General features: G+C 44.1%; 1 protein-coding gene across 5 annotated transcripts; it reads right to left on the reverse strand.

Annotated features, from left to right (window-relative positions):
- Window positions 1-4,812: 4,812 nt before the first annotated feature.
- On the reverse strand, window positions 4,813-22,699 carry LOC106603109 (interleukin-13 receptor subunit alpha-2). Of its 5 annotated transcripts, none has more exons than XM_014196343.2 (10): window positions 22,458-22,699; window positions 18,469-18,567; window positions 14,231-14,382; window positions 13,564-13,717; window positions 13,197-13,317; window positions 12,870-13,069; window positions 12,453-12,607; window positions 11,991-12,141; window positions 5,781-5,877; window positions 4,813-5,690 (listed from the first exon to the last, which is right to left on the reverse strand). In XM_014196343.2, the coding sequence occupies exons 2-10, from the start codon at window positions 18,554-18,556 to the stop codon at window positions 5,576-5,578; spliced, it is 1,233 nt and encodes a 410-aa protein (XP_014051818.2). In that variant the 5' UTR covers window positions 18,557-18,567; window positions 22,458-22,699; the 3' UTR covers window positions 4,813-5,575. The 5 variants fall into 5 exon arrangements, with proteins under 5 accessions (XP_014051818.2, XP_014051814.2, XP_014051815.2 ...); XM_014196339.2 differs by lacking the exon at window positions 22,458-22,699 and adding an exon at window positions 21,037-21,339; XM_014196340.2 differs by lacking the exon at window positions 22,458-22,699 and adding an exon at window positions 21,037-21,280 and having other exon boundaries at window positions 11,991-12,138.
- Window positions 22,700-22,978: the final 279 nt, after the last annotated feature.

The following is a 22,978-nucleotide window of genomic DNA, read 5'->3' on the forward strand; positions in this document are numbered from 1 at the left end:
GGCATAATAATTTCAGACCTCACTGTACTTCCTTCAGACTGAAATTTGGAATGAACTGTTGTGACACATCTTAGTGCTTTCATTGAGGTCATGGCAATAACGCCAGATTCAAAAGATTCATCAAATGATTTTTACACATTTGTTTCTGATACCCCCAAGTGTTCTGAAATAGTGAATGAAATAACTTGATGGTCCATGTTAATAGTATCTTAAAATATCCTGTGTGAATCCATTTGACTTTGTGACTTCTCCCAATCCCCCTTCACCGATGGGTATGGCGGCTCGCACAGCGAGTTTGCTTCACAAAAGTGTCTCCCTCAGAAATATTAGTGACTTCCACTGCTCTAAGGCCAACAATGTTAGAAAAACCAATGCACAAATCCGCTATAGGGCATTTGAGTAGAGTTTATTCAGAATTAAATGATTTTAGACTGATGGTCTAAAGATGCTTAAAACAAACGCCCCTTGAAAATATGAAATCCATATACTGTTGAAGTTGGAAGTTTACATACACTTAGGTTGGAGTCATTAAAACTCATTTTTCAACCATTCCACAAATTTCTTGTTATTAACAAACTATAGTTTTGGCAAGTCGGTTAGGACATCTACTTTGTGCATGACACAAGAAATTTTTCCAACAATTGTTTACAGACAGATTATTTACAATTCACTGTATCACAATTCCATTGGGGCAGAAGTTTACATGCACTAAGTTGACTGTGTCTTTTAAACAGGTTGGAAAATTCCAGAAAAAGATGTCATGGCTTTAGAAGCTTCTGATAGGCTAAGTGGCATCATTTGAGTCAATTGGAGGTGTATCTGTGGATGTATTTCAAGGCCTACCTTCAAACTCAGTGCCTCTTTGCTTGATGTCATGGGAAAATCAAAAGAAATCAGCCAAGACCTCAGAAAATAAATTGTAGACCTCCACAAGTCTGGTTCATCCTTGGGAGCACGTTCATCTGTACAAACAATAGTACGCAAGTATAAACACCATAGGACCACGCAGCCGTCATACCGCTCAGGAAGGAGACGCGTTCTGTCTCCTAGAGATGAACGTACTTTGGTGCTAAAAGTGTAAATCAATCCCAGAACAACAGCAAAGGACCTTGTGAAGATGCTGGAGGAAACAGGCACAAAGTATTTATTTCCACAGTAACACGAGTCCTATATCAACATAACCTGAAAGTCCGCTCAGCAAGGTAAAATCCACATGGGGACAAAGATTGTAGTTTTTGGAGAAATGTCCTCTGGTCTGATGAAACAAAAATAGAACTGTTTGGCCATAATGACCATTGTTATGTTTGGAGGAAAAAGGGGGAGGCTTGCAAGCGAAGAACACCATCCCAACCGTGAAGGACGGGGGTGGCAGCATCATGTTGTGGGTGTGCTTTGCTGCAGGAGGCTTGGTCACAAATGGGTCTTCCAAATGGACAATGACCCCAAGCATACTTCCAAAGTTGTGGCAAAATGGCTTAAGGACAACAAAGTCAAGGTATTGGAGTGGCCAACACAAAGCCCTGACCTCAATCCTATAGAAAATTTGTGGGCAGAACTGAAAAAACGTGTGCGAGCAAGGGAGGCCTATAAAACCTGACTCAGTTACACCAGCTCTGTCAGGAGGAATGGGCCATTTCACCCAACTTGTTGTGGAAGGCTACCTGAAACATTTGACCCAAGTTAAACCATTTAAAAGCAATGTTACCAAATACTAATTGAGTGTATGTAAACTTCTGACCCACTGGGAATGTGATGAAAGAAATAAAAACTGAAATAAATAATTCTCTCCACCATTATTCTGACATTTCACATTCTTAAAATAAAGTGGTGATTCTAACTGATCTAAGACAGGGAATTTTTACTAGGATTAAATGTCAGGAACTGTGAAAAACTGAGTTTAAATGTATTTGGTTAAGGTGTATGTAAACTTCCGACTTCAACTGTATCCACTCCATTTACATCTTATGGGATCTCTAACGTATCACAGATGAGTCTTCACCACAGTGGCCTGTCACATGGTTACTGTTGGCAACATCCTTGAGTTGTGGCAACTGATGGTGGTCAGGGCTGGTTGGGGGGAGCTGGTGACCAGGGATGGAAGGGGACTGGTAGTCAGAGCCAGGAAGGAAAAGCTGCAGGTCAGGGGAGAGTTTTTTGCTGACCCTCCTGCAGGCGCTGAAGAATATACTGTACGGGACAAAGGAGAGGAGGAACCCCAGTCAGGTAGAAGGCCATGTAGTAATCCCCAAAGCGGTCATGGTCTGTCATGGAGTAGTCCTGTGAAGACATAGTACTCAGTATCACACAGAGAGGCGTCATTGAGGATTACTTCATGATGATTCATTCACAACTGACAAAAGCAGTGTCAAAGATAAACCAATTGTACAATAAGGCTCATGTGTGTATAGAGTAGGACGATTTTAACAATAGATCAACTAAAGTTTACAACAGGGTGTATGTGATAAAAAAGCACACATCAAATTAGTGGCCCATTTTATTACAGTCCGAAATGAGGTGAAGGGAGGGTAGACCTGCGAGGGGGGGGTCAGGCGGTCATTGGGAGGGCCATGAGGCCCAGCAGGTAGCCAATGGCCTGGGAAGCTCTCAGGGGGCCCACCAGTTCAAAGGCCACAGGGGCCATGAAGCTGACGGAGCAGCCGTCACACAGCCCCCAGCAGTAGACACACTACAACCAGCCCTTCAAACCTGACATACAGAGGAACCAGCATAGACACCAAGCCCAGCACCAGCCTATCTAGAGGATGATGCCATGATGATGTTTCCTTCTAATCCTATTCAACATTGAGTCCTAAGGACAACCTCAGACACCACATAATGTTTTTTTGGAGCAGGTTAGGAGAATTAGCATAGCAGGTTAGGAGACTGAGTTAGCTAAATTGCACTCCTGACCTGCTACGAAAAGTCACAACCCAATGACGGAGGACTGCGTTCCAATCTTGTTCACAGTATGTTCTCTTGGATGTGGTTAACTGCAGGAATATCCTGCATACCCCTTGGAGCAAGATCTCCCATCCTGCCAAACAGCAGGTGGACCATGTCAGAGAACACCCCAATGCACAGCAGCAGGACCCACTCCTTCACTGAGCTCTCAACAAACTGCTCCTCCGCAAAACTCATCTGACAAGAGACATCAATAGGATACACTGAATCAACGGGCAGCTTTTGTAGAACGATCAATATTAACAACGGTATGGCCGGGATTCAAAAAGGCAATGATCCCATGTTCGCAGAGATCGCATTCACGTTAGACGCTGCAGATGTCAGATTAATCGTAAATTACCTTTAATTGTCAAGCTTGCTAAAATACGCCTTAGACTGAATCCCAGCGAAGGTCAGAAAGATCCAAAATATTTAGACACAAAGGCACAAAGAGTGCTGGAAGTAGCATGTCTGGATCACCAGGCCACAGCCAAACAGAACCCCATGGGTGAAGTACCACAAACCCTTGAACCTTGGACACAAAAAACAGCACCAACATGTTTAGTATTTATAACATGAAATTAATGTACAAAATGTATGAATAGATTTGATTGAATTCTTGAAAATAAATGACAATTATATCACTAGGATTTGCAGATTAACCAGTTTTCCTCAATGCAATAATTTATGAGAGCAAATATGGTAGAATAGAATTTTCCTAAATTACATGGTGATCGAAATTGTCCAAAGAAAGTCACCCTGCAGTCGAGGTGATCTGTGGACATGCTGACCAGGAGGCAGCGGAGTAAAGTACAAATACGTTAAAGTACTACTTAAGTATTTTTGGGGGGTATTTGTACTTTGCTATTTATATTTTTGACAATTTACATTCCTAATGAAAATTATGTACTTTTTACTCCATACATTTCCCCTGACACCCAAAAGTACTTGTTACATTTTGAATGCTTAGCAGGACAGGAAAATGGTCCAATTCACACACTTATAAGAGAACATCCCTGGTCCTCTCTACTGCCTCTGATCTGGCAGACTCACTAAACACAGATGCTTAGTTTGTAAACTATGTCTGAGTGTAGGATTGTGCACCTGGCTATCCGTAAATAAAGAAGCAAGAAAATGGTGCCGTCTGGTTTGCTTAATATACAGAATTAGAAATAATTTATACTTTTACTTTTTATACTTATTAAGTATATTTAAAACCAAATACTTTTAGACTTTCACTTGAGTCATTTTCTATTAAGGTATCTTTACTTTTACTCAAGTGTGACAATTGCATACTTTTTCCACCACTGCCAGGGGGAAGCAGACAGATCATACCCAATGGCCAAAGCACCAACCCAGGTTGAGAAGAGAGAAAGGGAGTGAAGATCCTCCAATTTCTTATTTATAGGGTAATACAGCAGTACAGTTATGAGGTATTTTGTGGGAGAAGCAAGTATGAACATGATTGTGTACATGCATGCGTGTTTGTGCGTGTCCAATAATCTGTGTCAAGCAGAGTGGCCCCACTGGCATCATGCCTCATCAATGTTTGAACAAATCAAAACTAAGATCGATCAACTATTCACAGCATTGTCTGAACAATAGATATCCAAGCAAAACTGACCTTTCACCTATTGCAAATGTAGAAACTTCATTATTTGAGTCCTCATGAGCATTTACTAGCATATATGTATGATTCTAAAAGACCTCTGAGGGCCGAAGATTGATCCATTACACCAGGTGGCTGCCAGGACAACAAGCCAGCCAAACCCTCCCTCTGGGAACGAATCCATGTCAGGAGCTGGATTTGCATGGGCACATAGGACAGTCTGAGATGATGGACCTTTGTCTTCCTCTGTATCAAAGTCAAGACAACTTCCATTGCTTTTAATTTCTCCATGCTCGTGATATAAATACATCCATAAGACAGTTCAGCAACCTTTCATTGCAAGAGCAACAATATACACTTGGAGGACAGTCATCCTGACTGGCCACATGATGGGGCCAAATAACATACATCTCAAGGTCTCTGAAACAACAATCACTGCAAATACAAGACTGTAAAAAAAATACCAAAACAACACATCTTTATAGCTATAGAGCAGCAAAAAAATGTATTAAACATAACATAAGTTCAACACCATCCAATGCATTCAATTTTAACAGGCCGGGGAATTCTATGCAAAGCACTTAAAAGATACATTCGACTGGATACAATGGCATCAAACTAAAACTACAAAAACCGACTCCAATAAGTATAATTTGTGATATAAATGAAAGACATGTGGAAAGTAAACAAACCAGAAAGAGCTATGGCATTTTTTAAGTCTATACTGTGTAAAGTAAACCCTGGAGTATTACATTACGTAAACGGTTTGGTAAGAACACTTCATATTCTACTGAGTAACATATCGATGCATAAGAGATGAATATCAGCATACAAGTCAAGACAATTCTGTATTGAATATGAAATTACACAGTGCTTTACTGTCTCTCCTTTTGTGTCTGTGCATGGGTGTGTGCTTGTGTGTGTTTGAGCATGTTTGCATGGGTGTTTCAAATAAGTGTGAACACCTGTCTAACTCGTATCTCTTTATCCTTTTTCTGCCCAAAGGTAATGCTTGCAAAAGCCATACTACTGGTTCTCTCTTGTTTTATTGAAATTACTGTGAGCAGAGAGTTCTTTGGAATATTCCATCAGTTTGTGCAGAGGACCGAAAGGCATCCTTTCCCCCTCTCTGGCTTTCCACCTAAGAGACAGAGAGTAGATCAAGATATGCAATGATCCTTCACCAGTATTTCAGTGCTTACTAGACGGTTTTGTGTGCGTGTATACTCACGTTCTCCATAGTGCCCACCCAAACAGAGACAGGATCAACACAGAGATGATGATCCCGATGATCACGGCACTGCCCACCACAGCATCTGACTCTGTATCTATGGAAAGAGACGGGTTTAGATACTACTCCGTACAGGAAATACACAGAGTGTACAAACCATTATGAAAAGATATTATCCCTTAGTGATTTAAATCCACTTCAAATCAGTCTAGATGAAGGGTTGGAGACAGGTTAAAAGAAGGATTTTGAAACCTTTGAGACATGGATTGTGTATGTGAGCCATTCAGAGGGTGAGTGGGCGAGATAAAAGATTTAAGTGCCTTTGAATGGGGTATGGTAGTAGGTGCCAGGCGCACCGGTTTGAGTGTGTCAAGAACTGCAACACTGCTGGGTTTTTCACCCTCAACAGTTTCCCTAGTGTATCAAGAATGGTCCATCACCCTAAGGACATGCAGCCATCTTGAAAACTGTGGGAAGCATTGGAGTCAACAAGGGCCAGCATCCCTGTGGAATGCTTTTAACACCTTGTAGAGTCCATGCCCCGACGAAATAAGGCGCAACTCAATATTAGGAAGGTGTTAATGTTTTGTACACTCAGTGTATATGCATACAGTTGAAGTCAGAAGTTTACATGCACCTTAGCCAAATACATTTCAACTCTGTTTTTCACAATTCCTGACATTTAATCTGAGTAAAAATGTCCTTTCTTAGGTCAGTTAGGATCACCACTTTATTTTAAGAATGTGAAATGTCAGAATAATTGTAGAGAGAATGATTTATTTCAGCTTTTATTTCTTTCATCACATTCCCAGTGGGTCAGAAGTTTACATACACTCAATTAGTATTTGGTAGCATTGCTTTTAAATTGTTTAACTTGGGTCAAACATTTTGGGTAGCCTTCCACAAGCTTCCCACAATAAGTTGGATGAATTTTGGCCCATTCCTCTTGACAGAGCTGGTGTAACTGAGTCAGGTTTGTAGGCACATGCTTTTTCAGTTCTGTCCACACATTTTCTATAGGATTTGAGGTCAGGGCATTGTGATGGCCACTCCAATACCTTGACCTTTGTCACGGGCTGGCTCGAAAAACAACAGGAGAGGTAGAGTCAGGCGCAGGAGACAGAGAGTTCTTGACCACGCTCCATAAACGCCCGCCATACTCGGGATGTGAACTGGGGGCCTCGATCTGAGACGATATCCTCGGGCACCCCGTAGTGCCGGAAGACGTGGGTGAATAAGGCTTCCGCGGTCTGCAGGGCCGTAGGAAGACCGGGTAACGGAAGCAGACGGCAGGACTTAGAAAACCGGTCCACAACGACCAGGATCGTAGTGTTGCCCTGAGACAGCGGGAGATCGGTCAAGAAATCCACCGCCAGGTGGGACCATGGTCGTTGTGGAACCGGGAGGGGTTGTAATTTCCCTCTAGGCAGGTGCCTGGGAGCCTTACTCTGAGCGCACACCGAACAGGAGGAGACATAGTGCCTCATGTCCCTCACCAAGGTGGGCCACCAGTATCTCCCACTAAGACCACACACTGTCCGCTCAACCCCTGGGTGACCCGAGGAGGGAAGCGTGTGAGCCCACCGAATCAGACGATTGCGAACACCGAGCGGAACGTACTTACGACCCACTGGACACTGCGGAGGAGTAGGCTCCGTCCGTAACGCCCGCTCGATGTTCGCGTCCACCTCCCAGACCACCGGTGCCACCAGGCAGGAGGCTGGAAGTATGGGCGTGGGATCGGTGGACCGTTCCTCGGCGTCATGGAGACGAGACAGTGCGTCGGCCTTAGTGTTCAGGGAACCTGGGCTATACGAGATGTTAAACCGAAATCTCGTAAAGAACATCGCCCACCTGGCTTGACGCGGGTTCAGTCTCCTCGCCGCCCGGATGTACTCCAGATTGCGGTGGTCAGTCCAGATGAGAAAAGGGTGACGCGCCCCCTCAAGCCAATGTCTCCACACCCTCAGGGCTCTGACCACAGCCAACAGCTCCCTGTCCCCCACATCATAGTTACGCTCCGCCGGACTCAACTTCCTAGAGAAGAAGGCACAGGGGCGGAGCTTGGGGGGGCGCCCGAGCGTTGGGACAGCACGGCTCCTACCCCAGCCTCGGACGCGTCCACCTCCACTATGAAGGGCAAAGAAGGGTCCGGGTGCGCCAGCACCGGAGCGTCGGTGAACAAAACCTTCAGACGGCTAAAGGCCCTGTCCGCCTCCACGGACCACTGCAACCGCACCGGGCCCCCCTTCAACAGTGAGGTAATGGGAGCCGCCACCTCCCCAAAGCCCCAGATAAACCTCCGGTAGTAATTGGCAAATCCCAAAAACCGCTGCATCTCCTTCACCGTGGTGGGAGTCGGCCAATTACGCACGGCTGAGACGCGGTCACATTCCATCACTACCCCTGATGAGGAAATGCGATACCCCAAGAAAGAGACGGCTGGTTTGGAAAACTCACATTTCTCAGCCCTTGACGTATAGGTCATGCTCCACCAGTCGCCCAAGCACTTTACGCACCAGAGACGCATGCTCGGCGCGTGTAGCGGAGTAGACCAGAATGTCATCGATGTACACCACTACACCCTGACTGAGCAGGTCCCGGAGAATCTCGTCCACAAAGGATTGGAAGACTGCGGGAGCATTCTTTAACCCATACGGCATGACGAGGTACTCATAATGGCCAGATGTGGTACTAAATGCAGTTTTCCCACTCGTCCCCTCCTCGGATACGCACCAGATTATATGCACTCCTGAGATCCAATTTCGTGAAGAAGCGCGCCCCATGAAATGACTCCATCGCCGAGGCGATGAGAGGTAGTGGGTAACTGAAACCCACTGTGATGGCATTTAGACCTCTATAGTCAATGCACGGGTGCAGACCTTCCTCCTTCTTCTTCACGAAAAAGAAGCTCGAGGAGACGGGTGAGTGAGATGGCCGAATGTATCCCTGCCTCAAAAACTCAGTGACGTATGTCTCCATAGCCGCTGTTTCCTCCTGAGACAGGGGATAAACGTGACTACGAGGAAGGGCAGCGCCCACCTGGAGGTTTATCGCACAGTCTCCTCGTCGATGAGGTGGTAATTGGGTCGCCTTCGTTTTACTGAAGGCGATAGCCAAATCGGCATACTCTGAGGGAATGTGCACGGTGGAGACTTGGTCTGGACTCTCCACCGTAGTCGCACCGATGGAAACTCCTATGCACCTGCCCGAGCACTCATTTGACCACCCCTTAAGAGCCCTCTGTCCCCACGAAATCTTAGGGTTGTGAGTGGCTAGCCAGGGAATCCCTAGAACCACTGGAAACGCTGGGGAATCAATGAGGAAAAGACTAATCCGCTCCTCATGACCCCCTCGCATTACCATGACCAGAGGCACAGTGACCTCCCTGACCAGCCCTGACCCTAGTGGTCGACTGTCTAGGGCGTGCACGGGGAAGGGTTGGTCCAACTGGACCAGGGGAATCCCTAACTTAGCCGCGACCCCACGGTCCATAAAACTCCCCGCCGCGCCTGAATCTACTAGCGCCTTAAACCGGGAGTGAGGGGAGAAACCAGGAAAAGACACTGACACATACATGTGACGGACAGGGGGGTCTGGGTGAGGCTGGTGCTGACTCACCTGAGGTGTCAAAGGAGTGCTCTGCCTGCCTTCTGGACTCCTAGGGAGGTCTCCCCAGCACCGGTCCACATGAGGTGCAGGAGCGACCTCCCCCTCCAGTCTTCCTGGCTGCTGCCCCCCCTATCTCCATAGGCGTGGGAGCAGGAGGGCTGGAGGGTGGAATGAGCAGGGCCCGGGTCGGACGTCCGCGGGCGGCCAGCAGATTGTCCAGTCGGATGGACAGATCTACCAGTTGGTCCAGTGTGTTGGTCGTGTCCCGACAGGCTAATTCCCGGCGGACGTCCTCCCTCAAACTACAACGGTAGTGATCTATAAGGGCCCTCTCATTCCACCCTGCTCCCGCGGCCAGGGTCCGGAACTCGAGAGCAAAATCCTGCGCGCTCCTCGTCTCCTGCCTCAGGTGAAACAGCCGCTCACCCGCCGCTCTCCCCTCCGGGGGATGATCGAATACTGCCCGAAAGCGGTGGGTGAACTCTGGGTAGTTGTCCCTGGCTGAGTCCGGACTGTCCCACACGGCGTTTGCCCATTCCAGGGCCTTACCCGTGAGACAGGAGACGAGGACGCTGACGCTCTCCTCCCCCGAGGGAGAGGGACGAACGGTCGCCAGGTATAACTCCAACTGGAGTAAGAAGCCCTTACACCCAGCGGCCGTCCCATCGTACTCCCTGGGGGGAGCGAGTTTCACCCCACTGGTACTGGGTGCTGTGGGTGCTGGTGGGGGCGCAGGCTGTTGGCCTGCCGCGTTCAGAGGGCCGAGAGCGCGTCGGTCCCAGCTCTCCAGGCGCGCCAACACCTGATCCATGGCGTTCCCCAGCCGGTGGAGCAGGGTGGAGTGTTGGTCTACGGTTTCCTCCATGGACAGGGCTGGCGCTGAAGCTCCTGCTGACTCCATCAAGTTGTGGTACGTGATTTCTGTCATGGGCTGGCTCGAAAAACAACAGGAGAGGAAGAGTCTGGCGCAGGAGACAGAGAGTTCTTGACCACACTTCTTTATTAAAAGCAACTGGATGTGGTCGCCAAAAGTATAGAGGCGCAGCCCTTAAATTATTCTGCGGTGGTGTACACAATGAAAATACACCACAGGCAGAGGGGAAAAACCCAGTACACGTTCCTCTAGCACAAAGAACCCAGACAAGCAACACAATCACGTACAAACACATACATCCTACGCTAAACTAAATAACCCCCCCCTTACTAATGACTAACCAAAAACAGGTGCGTGCCTACCTAGACCTAACCAACAGAAAGTGAAACAAATGGTAGCTAGTAGGCCGGCGACGACGACCGCCGAGCTCCGCCCGGCCGAGGAGGGGCGCCACCATCCGTCACTGTCGTGACAACCTTGTTGTCCTTAAGCCATTTTGCCACAACTTCGGAAGTATGCTTGGGGTCATTGTCCATTTGGAAGACCCATTTGCGACCAAGCTTTAACTCCTGACTGATGTCTTGAGATGTTGCTTCAATATATCCACATCATTTTCCTCCCTCATGATGCCATCTATTTTGTGAAGTGCACCAGTCCCTCCTGCAGCAAAACACCCCCACAAAATGATGCTGCCACCCCCATGCTTCACGGTTGGGATGGTGTTCTTCGTCTCCCCCTTTTTCCTCCAAACATAACGATGGTCATTATGGCCAAATAGTTCTATTTTTGTTTCATCAGACCAGAGGACATTTCTCCAAAAAGTACGATCTTTGTCCCCATGTGCAGTTGTAAACCGTTGTCTGGATTTTTTATGCCGGTTTTGGAGCAGTGGCTTCTTCCTTGCTGAGTGGTCTTTCAGGTTATGTCGATATAAAACTTGTTTTACTGTGGATATAGATACTTTGTACCTGTTTCCTCCAGCATCTTCACAAGGTCCTTTGCTGTTGTTCTGGGATTGATTTGCACTTTTCGCACCAAAGTACGTTCATCTCTAGGAGGCAGAACGCTTTCCTTCCTGAGCGGTATGACGGCTGCGTGGTCCCATGGTGTTTATACTTGCGTATTATTGTTTGTACAGATGAACGTGGTACCTTCAGGCGTTTGGAAATTGCTCCCAAGGATGACTTGTGGAGGTCTACAATTGTTTTTCTGAGGTCTTGGCTGATTTCTTTTGATTTTCCCATGATGTCAAGCAAAGAGGCACTGAGTTTGAAGGTAGGCCTTGAAATACAGCCACAGTCACACCTCCAATTGACTCAAATTATGTCAATTTGCCTATCAGAAGCTTCTAACGGCATGACATCATTTTCTGGAATTTTCCAAGCTGCTTAAAGACACAGTCAACTTAGTGTATGTAAACTTATGACCCACTGGAATTGTGATACAGTGAATTGCAAGTGAAATAATCTGTCTGTAAACAATTGTTGTAAAAATTACTTGTGTCATGCACAAAGTAGATGTCCTAACTGACTTGGTTGAAAGTGGTTGAAAAAGTGGTTGAAAAACGAGTTTTAATGACTCCAACCTAAGTGTGTGTAAACTTCTGACCTCAACTGTATATACAGGGGAAAGAATATGCATGGAGGAGAACAAACAGGCAAATCTATGAATTGAATTTAAGGATATACACCAGGAGATGATTTCTGTATGGAGAAATCTGTTACCTGAGTGACAGGACCAACGGCTCCAGTCACTCCAGAAGCCTCTGTCAGCACAGTAGTGGTGCATCCTAGACCTGACCCGGAAGCACTTCCTCTGGGCGCCATCCATTGAGAGGGAAGTCAGTGTCATCTCATTGGTTACATTCCTCTGCTGCTGGTGACAGGAACAATATCAGATCTGAACAAAACTTCAGACAGATTGTGTCTATTCTCTAACTAATAACATTATTATTTGCTTCTTCAAAGTTTATCTTCAATGACGTTATGTATCAAGCAAAAGGAGAACTATGTTCAGTACAGTATGTGCCTGCATTATCTGAGATCATGCATTGCTGTCTTTACTATACCTTGCAGACTGAGCAATGGCCAAGTTACTACGCTACCTGTTATCTCAGGGAATTACACAATGTTTTGACACATAACGTCATTGAAGATAACCTAATTGAAGATTAAAGAAGGACATACCAACAACAGCTGCCCGCCTACGCCCTCCTCTCTGGCTTCCACCTCATACTCAAGGCAGTGCCTGGGAATCCTCTCGTTGGGCAAGTCCCACTGCACCTGGAGCCTCCTGTCTGGACTAGCTTCCAGATGCACTGTCTCAATGGCTGCAGGTTTCACTAGAGTACAGAGAGACCCGAAGGAGTCAGTGGATTGTTTACAAAGAAAACTGAACAGAGAAGACATCATGATGTCATTGCAAGTACCGGTGGGTGTAATGAGACAGGAGGAGAGATTAGAGATAGAACTGTGCGGATAATATCTGTTTGGATATGCTATGAACAAAGGACATTATGAACAAAGGACATTATGTGCAGTGGAAGAATGTTTATGGGAAAATAATATAGCATTATTGCATTGAATAGGTGAGGCATATCATGCCTTGTTGTGAAGTACCATAATTCTGAATTTGCAGGGAGAAGAACGCCGACCTCAAGACCACCTTGGGAGAAGAGCTGTTTATACATATGTTGAAATCACTGAATTCTGGGAGAGATTCCTCTGTGAATTTGCAGCCAGTCCTGACCCCATTGGAGTGGATGTACTGAGGACACTCCTCAGCTTGCTCCATCTCCCGATGCCTGGAGAAGCACACAGACACACTCAGGCATCAACACGCCACATTTGTCCAGTATATAAAGGTACAGACATGTAGGTAGGCCATACATTAGGAGAGATGTTCTAATGTGCCCATTTAGGGTGACCTACCAATAGTACAGGCTGTACTGGGATGGGGTTGGCTCCTCCAAGCTCGTCTCCCAGGTGCACTCCATGAACTCCTTCTGATAAAACACACAGCCAAACCCCTGGACCCTGGAGCCAACTGGGCCTGGAAGCAAATTAAAAGAGGTTAAAAGATTAATAGATGGTTGAAGCTGGTCGAACAAATCGAACCGCCCCATTTCGCCCCTGTCCATAATGGTGCCTGTAGAGAATTCCAGCTATACAGCACATTGTTCATTCCTATATAGGATGTTAAGAGGATAGAACGAATCCCGCTTTCTGTCAGCCTATCGGTGTCATTTAATCCAAACGATGCCATACCTAGAAAAGCACATTGTCCTCCTGACCTCACCTGTGTTATTGGGTGGCAGGACCATCTCTGTGAAGGGGCTCTTGAGCTCAGTGCCGTTGGTGCAGGCTCCCTTCAGTAAGGTGGAGATCCGCACCCTGACCTCCTTCTCCAGGTCAAACTGAGCACGGTACCATGTCCGTACAGTCCTGATCACCTAACCATTCACAGACAATATCGCATTAATATTATGCATACCTCAGGCACCTGGCCACTACTATGGCCTTTGAGCCATAACCACAGTTATATTGAAAATATTTAAAAAATCTCCAATGTATTCATGATGTTCTCATGAATACATTCATGAATCTTTCATTCCTGAATTTTTCATTCTTACTTCCCCTAAAAATGCTGTAGGCTATTTTACATTTACAGGAAAACACCAGAATAATTCCATTGAAGCTAAATACAGTTACACCTAGTCAACCACAAATCTAGACAGGTCTTAGGAGATAATATAATTGGGAAATATTGACTTCTAACGTAAATCATAACTGGTTTTGGCAGGATGTTTATGGATGGTGTCACGTTTCTCTGTTATTCTGTGTATAAGAATACCGTAGCATTAGGACACACAGTCCTGTCCTGGCAGACAAGTGTTGCCAGGATAACCCTCTGGTGTGGCAGGTACACGTTTGACAATGTCTAGTTTTGTTGTCCAGTGACTTACAGTCCATCTGCTCTGATATGTGTTGAAGTACTCCAGATGGTATCTCATGGAGCAGGCAGTCAGGTTGGTCAGGCTGGTTGGAGCCGTCCAGTAGATGTAGAGCGGCCCGAGGTGGCCAGGGTCATCAATCCCAATGTTCTCAGGAGGATCCACTGGAAGTCCATGAGGTACACAGTATTTTCAGGTCAAAGGTTAATAGAGAAAAGGCACCTGCAAGCTTGCAGTAAGCATTAAAAGAGGCAATCTGTGGATGTATTTCAAGGCCTACCTTCACCCATCGAGCCCAAAATATAAGCTTGTTTTATCTGTTTGTAAACAATTTAATTGTAAATAAGCACGGTATAGCCTCAAAACATGGTTAGAGCTATAATTTTGCTATCATGGATGCTCAGTCCTTGCAGCCATAACTATCACAGACAGCACACATACATCTCGCCGACGTCGGCCTGACAGCGGTATACCGTTAGTAGATTGTGTTCCGTGGAGAAGGTCGGCCGGAGGGCGGCTGTGGGAGGTCGAAATGCATGCGCGCTGCACAGTCACATGGCCGCTCAGAATCCCAGAGTCGGCTGTAGATATTGTAGATTTTGAAATTGGGACCCAGATAGCACACATACGTCTGCCCAACGTAATTACGATGTATACATGATACATCGGGAAGATGTAGTATAGCAGTCATGGCCAAAAGTTTTGAGAATGACACAAATATTAATTTCCACAAAGTTTGCTGCTTCAGTGTCTTTAGATTTTTTGTCAGATGTTACTATGGAATACTGAAGTATAATTACAAGCATTTCATAAGTGTCAAAGGCTTTTATTGACAATTACATGAAGTTGATGCAAAGAGTCAACATTTGCAGTGTTGACCCTTCTTTTTCAAGACCTCTGCAATCTGTCCTGGCATGCTGTCAATTAACTTCTGGGCCACATCCTGACTGATGGCAGCCTATTCTTGTATAATCAATGCTTGGAGTTTGTCAGAATTTGTGGGTTTTTGTTTGTCCACCCGCTCTTGAGGATTGACCACAAGTTCTCAATGGGATTAAGGTCTGGGGAGTTTCCTGGCTATGGACCCAAAATATCTATGTTTTGTTCCCCCAGCCACTTAGTTATCACTTTTGCCTTATGGCAAGGTGCTCCATCATGCTGGAAAAGGCATTGTTCGTCACGAAACTGTTCCTGGATGGTTGGGAGAAGTTGCTCTCGGAGGATGTGTTGGTACAATTCTTTATTCATGGCTGTGTTCTTAGGCAAAATTGTGAGTGAGCCCACCTGCTGAGAAGCAATCCCACACATGAATGTTCTCAGGATGCTTTACTGTTGGCATGACACAGGACTGATGGTAGCGCTCACCTTGTCTTCTCCGGACAAGCATTTTTTTCCGGATGCCCCCAAACAATCGGAAAGGGGATTCATCAGAGAAAATGGCTATACCCCAGTCCTCAGCAGTCCAATCCCTGTACCTTTTGCAGAGTATCAGTCTGTCCCTGATGTTTTTCCTGGAGAGAAGTGTCTTCTTTGCTGCCCTTCTTGACACCAGGCCATCCTCCAAAAGTCTTTGCCTCACTGTGCATACAGATGCACTCACACCTGCCTGCTGCCATTCCTGAGCAAGCTCTGTACTGGTGGTGCCCCGATCCCGCAGCTGAATGAACTTTAGGAGGCGGTCCTGGCGCTTGCTGGACTTTCTTGGCCCTGAAGCCTTCTTCACAACAATTGAACCACTCTCCTTGAAGTTCTTGATGATCTGATAAATGGTTGATTTAGGTGCAATCGTACTGGCAGCAATATCCTTGCCTGTGAAGCCCTTTTTGTGCAAAGCAATGATGACGGCATGTGTTTACTTGCAGGTAACCATGGTTAACAGTGGAAGAACAATGATTCCAAGCACCACCCTCCTTTTGAAGCTTCCAGTCTGTTATTCAAACTCAATCAGCATGACAGAGTGATCTCCAGCCTTGTCCTCGTCAACACTCACACCTGTGAGAATCACTGACATGATATCAGCTGGTCCTTTTGTGGCAGGGCTGAAATGCAGTGGAAATGTTTTTTGGGGATTCAGTTCATTTGCATGGCAAAGAGAGACTTTGCAATTAATTGCAATTCATCTGATCACTCTTCATAACATTCTGGAGTATTTGCGAATTGCCATCATACAAACTGAGGCAGCAGACTTTGTGAAAATGAATATTTGTGTCATTCTCAAAACTTTTGGCCACAACTGTAGAGAGCATTAGCATATAGGCAAGACGTTTTGCAGATGTATGTAGAATGCCTACATTCTACATCGTTTATATAAATAGGCCAGGCATCAACATTCTATTCGGATGTCTCGGCATCATTTTACCAATGTGCAAACGCTCTCCAAACGTCATATTCCCTACGCATTTTGATACGTCGGCCAAAGATTTGCGTGCTGACTGGCGTCGAGTGTCACAATGCGGCCTTCTCTGGATGTATAATCATTCCTCACCCGTGGGGGCCACGTATCACATCTTTTAGGCATAGCTTACCCATGGACAGTCAAACATTTTCAGGTCATGGTTGGCAATACTTTTATCAGAAAATATGTATAAAGCCAATAGGCTTAAATAAATGCGCATTTTCTGATTACAGATCTTGTCCCATGCATTATTTTCACCTTTTTTTGTAAATATATTCATCACATATTCAAATCAAATTTTATTCGTCACATGCGCCGAATACAACAATACAATCTTTGGCCGACGACCTTACAGTGAAATGCTAACTTACAAGCCCTTCACCAACATTGCCGTTTTAAGAAAAATAAGTGTTAAGAAATTATTTACCAAAATAAACTGAAGTAAAAGAAAAAAGACAAGGTAAATAAATAGAAAAGGTAGGTTTTCCTTTTGTCCAGGTGGGAAATGACAGTGTGGAGTTCAATAGAGATTGCTTCATGTGTGGGTCTGTTGGGGCGGTATGCAAATTTGAGTGGGTCTAGGGTTTCTGGGATAACGTTGTTGTGAGCCATGACCAGCCTTTCAAAGCACTTCATGGCTACAGACATGAATGCTACTGGTCGGTAGTCATTTAGGCAGGTTATCTTGGTGTTCTTGGGCACAGGGAATATGGTGGTCTGCTTGAAACATGTTGGTATTACAGACTCGGTCAGGGACAGGTTGAAAATGTCAGTGAAGACACTTGCCAGTTGGTCAGCACATGCTCGAGTACACATCCTGGTAATCCGTCTGTCCCTGCAGCCTTGGGAATGTTGACCTGTTTCAAGGTCTTACTCACGTCGGCTACGGAGAGCATGATCACACAGTCGTGCGGAAGAGCTAGTGCTCTCAAGCATGCTTCAGTATTGCTTGCCTCGAAGCGAGCATAGAAGCAATTTAGCTCGTCTGGTAGGCTTGAGTCACTGGCAGCTCTTGGCTGTGCTTCCCTTTGTAGTCCGTGATAGTTTGCAAGCCCTGCCGCCTCTGGATGAGCATTTTCTTGTTTGCTTATGGCCTTATACAGATCGTTGAGTGCGGTCTTAGTGGCAGCATCAGTTTGTGGTGGTAAATAGACAGCTAAAAATATAGGTGAAAACCCTCTTGGTAAATTGTGTGGTCTACAGCCTGCATACGCTATATTTTTGTTAAATGTGATGTTTCTGTTTCTCTGTTCCTTTCTTCTTTGTGCCAGAGTAATTTTAAGAATTTGATGGTATAGCAATAGGTTAATAAACTTGACATTAACTCTAATCTTCCCTCTTCATTTTACCCACAAACAAAATCACTTCCAATCTATTATAGTCTCATTTAGCTCAGTTGGTGAACATGGAGCTTTGTGGCTTCGATTCCCACAGAGGATAAGTATGAAAAATGAAAAGTATAAAAATGTATTTAATCACTACTGTAACTTTTTATTATTGCCAGTATAATTTAGTAGCTTTCACATGCATAGTCCAAATAGCGGCTTAAGGGAAAATGTGATCTAATGCAGATGTCTTGGCGACATCTTGCCAATGTGCAAACACTCTCTGTGATGCTGAGCGGCCATGTGACTGTGCAGTGCACATTCATTTCAACCTCCCACACTCCCCGCCACCCACCTAGCCATGTGCTGTCTGGATATAACCACCTATATAGCCTATATAGTACAGTGTATTTGACAGCCCATCACATTCTTGTACAAACATAATTTTTAATGGAAATCTGCCTGGGATTATGAGATATTACACAGTAAAACAGTGATTAATGAATGGAAAGACACCTGCAGAGACTAACCTGTAATTTCTTGTGACTTGATGCACTGACTCCAATCAGATATAAGCATTAATATGGCTGTCAACTGCCACATTTTACTCTTCAACATTCTTCTGGCCCCTGGAACATAATGAGAATGTAATTGTAGAATTTACTATTGATAAATCAATCATATCTATCCAGGTTTGGGGAAGCTACAGTACTCTGAAAATATAGTTTACTAAGATACCAATTACTAAATACTGGAAGAAGTTAAGCTACAATAAAACTACAAATAAGTAACAGAGTTTACTTAACTAAAGTCACTTTGAAAAAGTAGTTCACTACATCCAAACTACTTCGGGAAAAATTATCATATCTTAATCTGAAATATCAGACTACAAATTGCAAGACAGATCAATCTGGGGTCATATATTAACAGAATGTGTAATTTAGCCTTTTAAACACAAAAACAATGTTTCAAGTGAGAATTAGGCAGGTCTGCCTACTTCGCTTACAATTTGTTATTTTTGCAATAAAATGTGTGGTTTCATTAGTAGTTTGGCTTGGGTTGTTGCAATATGGTCTCAGAGTATTTTGTATTATTCTGTACGAAAATCTGAGAAATCAGTATCATATGTTACTATGGTATGTATTAATTTGTGGATGTCCATCACCGATTTCGTATGATATGTTAAGAATTACAATTGGCATTATATGTTACGAATTTGCAAAACGTACAATATACTATGAATTTGCTAAATGTAAAATATGTTAAGAATTTGCTAAAATGTATGATATGTTAAGAATTCTAGATAGGTGACTAGGTGGCTAACATTAGCTAGCTCGCTAACGTTAGCTAGGTAGCTAATGCTAACATTGATTCGCTGGCAAGGGTGAGGGGTTAGGTTTAAGTTTAGGAGTTAAGGTTAGTTAACCTGTTAGGGCTAGGGGGCAGTATTTACACGGCCGGATAAAAAACGTATCCGATTTAATCTGGTTATTACTACTGCCCAGAAACTAGAATATGCATATAATTATTGGCTTTGGATAGAAAACACCCTAAAGTTTCTAAAACTGTTTGAATGGTGTCTGAGTATAACAGAACTCATATGGCAGGCAAAAACCTGGGAAGATTCCAAACAGGAAGTGCCCTCTCTGACCATTCCTTGGGCTTCTTGGCTCTGTTTATTGAAAACTTAGGATCTTTGCTGTGACGTGACACTTCCTACGGCTCCCATAGGCTCTCAGAACCCGGGAAAAAGCTGAATGATGTAATTCCAGCCGCTGGCTGAAAAACATTAGCGCCTTTGGTAAGTGGTCTATCAGAGGACCATCAGACTGAGGCGCGTGCACGGGGCGACCTCATGTTTTTATTTTCTCTCTCTTTGAGCTAAAACACAGATACCCGGTCGGAATATTATCGCTTTTTTACGAGAAAAATGGCATAAAAATTGATTTTAAACAGCGGTTGACATGCTTCCAAGTACAGTAATGGAATATTTAGAATTTTTTTGTCACGAAACGCGTTGGGCACGTCACCCTTCTTTACCCTTTCGGGATAGTGTCTTGAACGCACGAACAAAACACCGCTATTTGGACATAACTATGGATTATTTTGAACCAAACCAACATTTGTTATTGAAGTAGAAGTCCTGGGAGTGCATTCTGACGAAGAACAGCAAAGGTAATAAAAATGTTCTTATAGTAAATCTGACTTTGGTGAGGGCTAAACTTGGTGGGTGTCTAAATAGCTAGCCCTGTGATGCCGGGCTATCTACTTAGAATATTGCAAAATGTGCTTTCACCGAAAAGCTATTTTAAAATCGGACATAGCGAGTGCATAGAGGAGTTCTGTATCTATAATTCTTAAAATAATTGTTATGTTTTTTGTGAACGTTTATCGTGAGTAATTTAGTAAATTCACCGGACGTTTGCGGGGGGTATGCTAGTTCTGAACGTCACATGCTAATGTAAAAAGCTGGTTTTTGATATAAATATGAACTTGATTGAACAAAACATGCATGTATTGTATAACATAATGTCCTAAGTTTGTCATCTGATGAAGATCATCAAAGGTTAGTGCTGCATTTAGCTGTGGTTTGGGTTTATGTGACATTATATGCTAGCTTGAAAAATGGGTGTCTGATTATTTCTGGCTGGGTACTCTGCTGACATAATCTAATGTTTTGCTTTCGTTGTAAAGCCTTTTTGAAATCGGACAGTGTGGTTAGATTAACGAGAGTCTTGTCTTTAAAATGGTGTAAAATAGTCATATGTTTGAGAAATTGAAGTAATAGCATTTCTAAGGTATTTGAATAACGCGCCACGGGATTCCACTGGCTGTTACGTAGGTGGGACGAAATCTGGCCCTAGAGAAGTTAAAAGGGTTAAGTAACTTTGTCTTATGTAACCATACCAAACATAATATATCATACTAAATAGAACGTTCCGGATTTACGTTTACTATGTAACGTGTAATGTGAGACTAGACTGCGCTGGCTAACATAGTTTAGCCTGGTTTATGCCGAAAATGGCAGTGTGTCATCGAAGGCGGGCGTTTGGCATTCGTTTGAAGATTTAGAAGCTGAGGAACCATTTCATACTGACCGCGTTTCTGGACTCGGTTGAAGAATTGGGCGATTAGGAGGACTATGTTGGCATCGGCCGAAGAGGGGTGCTCACTGAACTTTATCAGGACTTTGGTCTGAAGAAGAGCACGGTTTACACTATTCATTATGAGACGGAGTCTGGCTGGAGCCGAAGAGTCGTTGCCTAAATACAAACTTGCCGTTCTGCCAAAGAGGATTACGTGAATACGCACAGTGTGACGAACTCTGCTTGGCTATTGCGTGACATTCTGTGTTTAATAGCCAAATGTATTATTGTGAACTGCAAACTCTGTGTCAGCACGCTCGACACCATAGTAGGGTATACTACAATACCATGGCTATAATGTAACACATTTGCCTCTAGAAATGTGCTAATTTGCCGGTGGAAATGTTCAACATTCACTGAAGTAAGCTAGCTAGCAAATTGACCAGATATCTATAGTAGTTTCCTTGGTAACCAAACAGACTTGCTTCAAACCAGCAGTCCTAGCTTGCTATTATGAAAATCGAATTCAGCAATGCCAATAATGTTTTAAATTCGACTTTTGCTTTCAAATGCAGCTCAAACATTACATTTTTACATTTTAGTCATTTAGCAGACGCTCTTATCCAGAGCGACTTACAGTAGTGAGTGCATACATTTCATTGTGGGAATCGAACCCACAACCCTGGCGTTGCAAACACCATGCTCTACCAACTGAGACACACGGGACCATAGAACATGTAAGAATGAACTACAGCCACTGAATTCTACCGTGCTGATATAGGGAAATGATGTACGTTCTAGAATGCCCTTCAAGACAATCCATAATAATAAATGCCAGTAAACGTGCTAGCTACTTCAGTGGATTCAATTATAGCCATGGTATAAAAGGGACATATCAAATCGGGGCTCTATGCGTTCTCTGGAAAATAATGAGCGTTCATTATCCCTTACTTATTCAAAATAGGGTTAAATGTGTAATAGTCTTGCTATAAATCTTTGTTTATATTGAGATCGAACTATTAAAACAGACATACATATTTCATGTGACTGTGAAGCAAACTACAATTCACAGCTTTAAAGAATCATGTGAAAATAATACATAGTTCATATGCACAAATTATAATCTATTGTACAGTAGCTATATTCATTAAATTCACAGTGGGAAAAAATCATAAAAATCATTAAGGGATTAAAATACAGTAGACATACAGTTAATATACAAAGTACATGTTTTTCAAGCATATACAGTAAAGAATGCTTACACAGTGCAAGCATGCTTTTAAATCAAATTATGTCTATACAAATGCACCCCACAATGAAAACCATACCATTTTATATAAACAGTTTATGAGAATATAAAGATGAGATCATTTGGATCCAAAACAGAAAGAACAGAGGATAAAAGTGCATATCCACAGACAAGAAGTACTTACTGTGAATCGAGTCAAGGTCTCAGCAGGGGTCATGTATTGTACGCTGCCTGTACGTCTGGACCTTGCCAAACTGTCCTCCCAGCCTCTGAGTGTGATCATGGATGTACTGAGGTGGAAGGGAAATCAGGGCTGGGCTGTGGCACTGATCTAGATGGGGGGGGTGCTTCAGGGTAATGGTTTCTCATCCTGTTGGATGTTTTGGTTTCCCTCTTCCCAGAAATCAGGTCCTGGTTCCTGTGAATAAAGTTGCAATGCTTCTCTTGAAGTTCACAGTAAATTATAGCAACTTGGCGTACATATTGACTCTAAGCACTTTGGTGCACCAGTATCAACCAGTCAGCCTTGATCCAATTTTAGTTACTAGCACTAGAGTTATTGTTGAAACATGTAGCTACCTTTTCCTGTATAATGGCTGAGAGACATTTCACTAATTACATTGTCCTGTGTGACTGAGTTAGTAGAGCATGGTGGTTGCAACACAAGTTTGTGGGTTCAATTCCCGCTGGGGCCACCCATACCAA

The sequence above is a fragment of the Salmo salar genome, chromosome ssa04 (genome assembly GCF_905237065.1).
Source record: "Salmo salar chromosome ssa04, Ssal_v3.1, whole genome shotgun sequence".
Lineage (NCBI taxonomy): Eukaryota > Metazoa > Chordata > Actinopteri > Salmoniformes > Salmonidae > Salmo > Salmo salar.

What these genes read in the sequence shown, in the direction of transcription:
- LOC106603109 (XM_014196339.2), bottom strand. Translation starts at nt 21,163, where the DNA reads ATGAATAGTGTAAACCGTGCTCTTCTTCAGACCAAAGTCCTGATAAAG. An exon ending in CATATCAGAGCAGATGGACT is followed by an intron (nt 13,718 to 14,230) that starts GTAAGTCACTGG and finishes GTGAATGGTTAG; the next exon opens with GTGATCAGGACTGTACGGAC. An exon ending in CCTGCCACCCAATAACACAG is followed by an intron (nt 13,318 to 13,563) that starts GTGAGGTCAGGA and finishes ATTTGCTTCCAG; the next exon opens with GCCCAGTTGGCTCCAGGGTC.